This window comes from Crocodylus porosus, unplaced genomic scaffold (assembly GCF_001723895.1).
Source record: "Crocodylus porosus isolate Cpor-Errol unplaced genomic scaffold, CroPor_comp1, whole genome shotgun sequence".
Taxonomy (NCBI): Eukaryota; Metazoa; Chordata; order Crocodylia; family Crocodylidae; genus Crocodylus; species Crocodylus porosus.
Window position 1 is genome coordinate 5,785,070 of NW_017728916.1, and position 7,247 is coordinate 5,792,316.

At 47.2% G+C, this 7,247-nt stretch overlaps 1 protein-coding gene across 1 annotated transcript in view; it reads right to left on the reverse strand.

Moving 5' to 3' along the window:
• Positions 1 to 7,247, reverse strand: part of CENPI (centromere protein I) — a 25,545-nt gene that overhangs the window by 15,542 nt on the left and 2,756 nt on the right. Inside the window, exons 2-4 of the mRNA XM_019536153.1 lie at positions 5,659 to 5,707; positions 5,002 to 5,029; positions 4,388 to 4,393 (exon numbers count right to left, since the gene is read on the reverse strand). Coding sequence (XP_019391698.1) covers positions 4,388 to 4,393; positions 5,002 to 5,029; positions 5,659 to 5,707 — 83 coding nt within the window. The remainder of the gene's footprint in view (positions 1 to 4,387; positions 4,394 to 5,001; positions 5,030 to 5,658; positions 5,708 to 7,247) is intronic.

Consider the following 7,247-nt stretch of genomic DNA (forward strand, 5'->3'; position numbering starts at 1 on the left):
TGCCCAACCTTTGTAACCCTTTCTATGGCGCCTGCAATCTCCTGTCCTTCTGGAAAGCAGGCGAGCTAAAACTGTTATCTGTGGAATGCAAGGGTACCGCTCGGAGAGAGAAAGGAGGAGGGAAAGGGGAGGAAGAGGGAGGCCAGCTGATGGAAAATCATTGACAGTGAAACTGACCGGGGTATAAAATCCCGCTGTTGCAGGGTTAATTGCGCAGGATTTGAGACCATACAGTCTCCCTGTGCCTTTTACTTGAGCTCAAATAAACTCTGTCTGCTTCGCCCCCCAGTGTGTTTATTTGGCGCGACACACACCGGTCTATGCACTATTTAGAAAACTTGCTTCTACTGGCAGATGGGTAGATTCTGGAAGCTTTTTTCCTTACTGATTCTTCTCGATTTCTGATCTGTAAAGTCTTCTGCAGGAAGAAAGAAGAAGAGGACATGGTTTTGGACCACAGTCATATGCCCCAACCCCCCCTGGTGGGTAGGACATTTCTGATATTACCTATATATCACCCAGGTTGCTGTATATCCAGGGGGGTGGGTCTGGCATGCAATGTTTGCCTGCACTATTGCTTGCATTTCTGGAATGAATGGCAATAGTCAATTATAAGAAATATTGAAGTGTAAAGAAAAGGTGCCGCTCTCCAAACACAAATCCAACAAGCTGCCAACTTACCACGCTGCTGTCAGTAGTGATGCCACTGTGCTCAGCAGCAGTGGTGAACACAGCGGTGGGTGCAAAAGGTAGGGGGCACGGGTGGTGAGGGCATGCATACAGGACTACTGCTGGGCATGGGAGTGCTACCAGTAGTAAAGGGTAGTAAAAAACTGGAAATAGTTGCACCTCCCTTTCTTTCTTTTTCTTTATTATCTGCTCAGGTCCCTTCTGACCCTAGAAACTATGAAACTATGAAACTATGAGTAACTTTACTACAGATGCTCCCCGGACCGTGCCCTCTGGCTGCCTGCAGTCAGCAAATAACAGAGAACAGCACAGCAGCACCTACTGACCAAAGGCCTGAACTACAGAAATAGCACAGTGTCACCTGGTGGTGAAAGAAAGTAATTACAAGTCTTTGCGTTGTTTATCGTTTGCATGCCATGAGCCCATAGATAGGGCACAGTAAGAGGCCGTGGCACATAATAAAACATGTCCAAGCAGCTTTAGTTTAATGTGCTGAAAAGACTTTTAAAGCATCGGGAAATCCTGCTCGTGCAAACAAAAAAGCAGTTGTGGGCCGAAATGGCTCCAAAGCTTCGGAGCTGCCTCGGAGATCTGGCCATAGGGTATAATAGGGGAATCAATGAAATATCTATAACTTTGTTGTTTCTTGTCTGATTTGGATGAAACTTGCAGAAATGCTAGCCTCTGCTGAGAGCATGAAACCTGCCAAGTTTCAAGAATATCAGTGCAGGGTTTTGGGGGGAACTGTACCCCAAATTCTTGAAAGCCAAACTCATGTCACAGCTGTGTCACACCACAGCGGGGTGAAAACTGCAGGGCTGGTAGCTCCTACTGAGGCCTGCTTGTCTTCAGCTTGAGGGGCAGTTCCCCCCCAAACTTCTGCGTTGATCTTCTTGAAACTTGGCAGGCTTTGTGGCCTCAGTGAGAGCTACCACCCCTGCAGTTTTGACCCCCACTTTGTACTTGGCAGGCTTTATGCTCTCTGCAGAGTCTACCATACCTGGAAATCCAAATCAGACAAAAAACCACGAAGTTATAGATATTTTATTGTTTCCCCATTGTACCCTATGGCCGGATCTCTGAGGCGGCTCTGAAGCACTTCAAGAAGCCGAATGAGGCGGCGCTTCGACCCGGATGTGCTGCCTCGACCCCGACGCATCTGAAGCTTCTCCGGATCCAAAGCTCTGTCCGAAGCCTCGCACAGCCCTAGTGCAAATGCCCTTTGGCTCCAATATTGTTGTCCCTGAAGTCAAGGGGTATTTTTCCATTGGTTTCAATGGCAGTAGGACTGAGTACTTTTTCCTAACCTCTATGCTAACTATTGTTTCTTTTACTCCAGCCCATCATGTGTATAATGTCCTTAAAAACTCGTTGTTGCCTGTGGTGCATGTAGTCTTTGTAGGCCCACATCTTGCAAAGTTAAGTACGTGCATAAAATAAATCATGGACTTCACATAAGGTAATACGTTACCTGAGGAATCAACATTTAAGAAGGGTACTGAAATCTTTGGATGCAATGAAATGTAGATCGCAAATACGAATGCATTATTACTACTGTCTATGGCACTAGTGAGCTCATTACTGCATGCTGCATCCAGTTCTCATATTCAAACTAAATGAAATGCTGATAAACTAAAAAAAAAAGTCTCATAAAAGAAATACAAGATTGAACTTAGGTCTAGAACTTTAGAAACTCTATCTATTCAACTTCAAAAGAGAGAAGGTTTAGCAGCAATTTGATCATGGGCTAAAAGCACCTCTATGTAGGGAAATTTTCTAACTGGTAGAGGCTCTTACAACTTCCAGCCAGAGGCAAAAGAGAATGCAGTAGCTGGAAGATGTAACTGGACAGATTCATTCTAGGAATAAGGTGCACACTATTTTTTTGTTACACAACAGTTTATTAACTACAGGAACAACTTACCCAGGGGTATGATGAATTGACCCTCACCTGAAGTCCTGAAATGAAGGCTGGAACTTTGTAAAAGACAGGTGGGAGCATCACCTGAAAGTATCTGGGTTGATGCTGATAGCACTTGTTGAAGTTCTGCAGGTAGGTTCAGTGGGGATCAGACTAGGTGATCACTCTGCCCTTCAAATCTATGAAGACTTTGTACGATTGAGACCTTAGTGCCTCCTCTCTCCTTTCCATTCTTTGGATTGTCCTTCTCTGTATTTTCTCTAGCTCTTCTATCATCTTCTTACACTGCGGGGACTAGAACTGCTCTCCTCTCCCTCATTCTAGATAAGAAGCTTTCCCCGTATCCACTCCTCTTTGCAACAGTGTCCGTGCTGTTAGCCCCTAGCTACTTTGCTCATTCCTAGAGATTCTTGAGCTCATTGCTTTCTGGCTGCCCAGTAGTGTAGATTAAGGAAGCCCATGCCGTGTCTTTCCTGTGCTCAGGTTAGCTGGTTCTTCAGGATTAGTATGGAATGTCTTCCCTTCCACCAATCTGCTGCTCTAATCTTTCCAATACAATGGGTATCTTGGGTCTGTTCCCTTAGGGCTGCTCAGAGTGAAGCCAAATGGCACATTTCATTGGCCATGTGCCATGTCCAAGAATTGTGTGAGTTGAGCAATACTTTCTGACACAGGCTTTGCAAGCCCTACCACCGTGGACACACACAGAAAGATGCAGAAAGGAAGTAGCAGAACTCTTTTGGTAGGGAATGGAGAGTAGACAGCAAAGGCAGTAGTAGAGAGCCTACAAAGCATTTTCAGGAGCGGCTAACAAGTGCAGCAGAATACTCACATTACACAAGGGAGGAGGAAGCACAGAAAAACTGTGGATGTTGTGAAGAAGAGGGAAAGCAGTAGAGGCAGGGAAGGAGCTGAGCTGAGGCTCGTGTACAGAAGACAGTACCACGCTTGACTTCAGAACACAGGACAGAAGGGGCCCGTATTCCACCCACTGACTGCGGCTTCACCTGGTCATTCACGGCACCAGGAACTGTGGCTGGGGGGACAGCCCCACTGCCACTGCCTGCCCCTTGTTCTGTGGCTGTGTAAACCTGAGGAGCACAGATCAAACAGAACCCTGCCAGACTTTTTTTTAAACTCTTTCCATGTAACAGTTGGAAACACTGTCTGAAGCTGCTGGAAAGAAAGATCCTCCCATACCAGAAGAAATGGGAGTTGATACAGGTATGTATGGAGAAGTGACACTGGCTAAGTTTGGTGATATGCTGAAGGTCACACAGGGAGTCTGCATCTAAGCCAGGAAGTGACTCTAGGCCTCCTGAATCTGCATTTATTGACCTACCATCTCACATGCAGCACTGGAGGAAAGAGATAGCTAGTTCCTGACCTTCAAGCACAAAATTCTGCAGAGCTTGGCCACAGCAGAGGATGCAATCCAGCTGCTTATCAGTGTCCCACCCCAACACACACCTTCATAGCACACATGGCTTATTCACTCTGCTTGTAGACTCCATTTTGGCTAAGTGCAATGGTGGAGTGATTACAAGACTGGACTGGAAATCCAAAGGTGTTTCCCTGTACAAAATCACATCCTGTCTGCAGGAGAGGCTTGTTTCTTGAGGAAGGACATTGGATTAAATGACCTTTGGAGACCCTTGCTTTATTCTTCTGTAGTAAGTCACTGCTCTCTTTTCTCCACATCAGCTCCTGCTGGTGTTCCAAAAAAACCCGTCTTCCTTTTTTAAGAAGATACCAAATGCTCTGTCCAAAGTGCACTCTCTTCTCTCAAGTTGCCTACTGCACTACAGGAAATTTCAAAAAGGAATTTGTTTTCGGAAAAATAGGAAAAATATAAATAGAGTTAGGAAAAAATGTAGTCTGGTAGAGGCTGCCAATTGTACTTTGTGATCATTTGCAACTTTATTCTCATGGAGTTAAACTCAACCAAGAGGGCAGACAGAGAAGGCAGACAGGAGGCCTACTCCAGAGAGAAGAGAGAGGCTTTTTTTAAGGATGCATTATTCAGGAGTTAAGGTGCACTCCCAAGCAGTTGGCTGTGCCACAGGAGGGGAGTTAGAGAGGTCAGGAGCCAGCCCAACCAGCAGGTAGTGCCACGAAGGGCCAGAGAGCTCCTTGAGATAACTTGGAGGTGCCACCTAGCAAGTGTGGGGCGTTAAAGGCAGCAGATAATGCCATTTGGAGATGGCAGCATTCTCCATCTGGAATCACAGGGTAATCAGAAGGCCCCTGGAATCACTGGCACTGGCACGTCACTCTCAGCACTATAGAGGGAACAATTTTCTGAGTCTTTAGCTGCAGCAACTGCGGTTTAACCCAAGCTCTCTAAGCAGAAAAGCAGCATGGCACAGCTGCCTGAGAGTAATAAACACCCAGGACTGAGGACCAGTCTGCCTTGGCCTGCCAGCAGGGAGAGATGAAGGGAATGCTGGTGCCCCAGACCCCTGCTGCCCCTTGGGAGCTCAGAGCCACCAGGGGAGCCTTCAGACTCACTGCTATGATGGCCTGAATCATCTCTGACCCATCTCTAATTTGTGCCACTTTTCCCTCAAGGGCTGGAACTACTCTGGAGGGGGTACCGCTGAGGTCACTGCTGCCCACCCCCAAAATTCAAAGCTTCAGGGGAAGAGCCCCCAAGTTAGGGCTGGCCCCCATATAATGAAGATTTCTTTAATATGGGCTGCCTATACACGTGTTCATTGGCATCCTAATTAGAAAGCATTGGAGCAGACACGGTTAATCGAGTCTACTCCACGTTCTAATTAGGATGCTGCAGCCTTGCCACAGGGTCACATGTATTAAGTCCTGTGCATTTTAAAATGGCCGCAGGGCACTTTAACTAAACCTCATTGAATGAAGTTTAGATAAAGCATCCCGCAGCCATTTTTAAACATGCGGGAGGCATAATACACATGATGGTGAGGCATTTTAATTAGAGTGGCTGCCCAGGAACCACTCTAATTAAAATGTCCCCTCTCCCCCTCCCCCAAGCACATGTATAAGTAGCCATGATTTCTTTAAGCTCTTGCTTTTTGAATTCTCCCCCTCCATAAATGGAGACAGTTTCCAGGCTGTTGGCTGCCATATGAGCAGAACAGGAAATTCAGATGCCCTCTCCCAGCAGGAGCTTGCACTGCCTGCCTGAGGGCACAGCTTCTCCACAGTGATGTCCTAGTGTAAACCACAGGCCATGGGCTGCTGAGGTCTGTTCCAATGAGTCCAATTTCTGCTCTCCTCCTGCACCTCTAGTTTCAGGATCATTTCCCATCCTTCCCCAGACCAGGAAGGGGATCCACTGAAACCCTCCATAGTCATTCTCAGGTCTCTTAGCAAGAATGGGCCTGCCTGGCCTAGGGCTCACAGGATAGGAGAAGATGAGGGTGCAATAGGGTCTGCACTGGCATTCTCCATCATCCTCCCCCCCAGTTTTCTCTTTTTTGATTCTGGAAATATGATAACCCTAGGAGCCCTGACTGCCAGTATCTCTCTGACTGTCCCACTGGCCTGCCTTCTATCAGCCACAGGAAATTCCTTTGGTGAAGGCTGAAGTTCATTTTATTATAGCAAAGCCAGCCTTAGCAAAGGCCAAAGACTGTCAGCAGTAATGATATCCTGAAAGGCTAGCAACACTGCAAGACCAAGCTAAGGTAATAAAACACTTTGCAGAGGATGCAATCTTGTAACAGGGGGAAGAGAGGTGGGGGAAGGATGGGGGATGAGCTAGACACCAGCCCCAGAGAGGTGTCTAATTCAAAATAGCAGCCCCTTAGGAACCTGAATCATTGGCACAGCAGCAGCCTGTGCTCAGGGAGCTTTGTGTTTAGGGAGCAGCAGCAGCCTGCACAAGAAGTTAAGCACTCACTTCCCCAAACATCACTACCCTCAGGGCACTAACACTAAGCTATATCTTTGGCTTAGGCCCACTGCTTAACTCCAACTGCTGCAACAAAAGGGGCACGCAGATCTCATGGCTCCCTTGCGTTCCTTAGCCTGCAAGCAGGAAATAGTCAACTCCTGACATGCCACAGAAGCTAAGACTCACCCCTGTCCCCTGTCCTCTTTCCCATCTCCTTCATTTCTGCTTGCATCATTGTCCTAAGGGAAGAATTTCAGAAGGATTCTGCTCTACAGTGAAAACAACATAAGCCACAATTTCTCTCTGGGACCCCATCCACAGATTTCCAGAGCACTGCAAAGAAAAGGTGTTGGGCTCCAATCTAGAAATCCCATAGGAGATTGTGCTCCCCCTCATACTCTGGGAGAAGCTCCAGGAAATACAAAGCTACCACTGGCTCACTGGATACTCACACAGAAGAAACCCTGTAGGCAGCCCACCTATGGGGAAAACTATAGACAAGGTCCCAGGCTACAGAATGGTAAAGCAGAAACTAGAGGTGCACCAATACATCAGTCCCATATCAGATAGGTACTGATATAAGGAAAATTGACTGCATAGGCAATCGGCTTTTTTTGGTTGATGTGGCCAATAATGCCACTGATAAGTGCCCTGTGCATGTGCACAGCCGCAGCACAGCATGCAAGCAGCCAGGGGTGCAGCCCGGCAGCATGGAGAGCAACCGCATCTGGTGGTTAAATCTGTTGTGAGGGAAGGGGCATT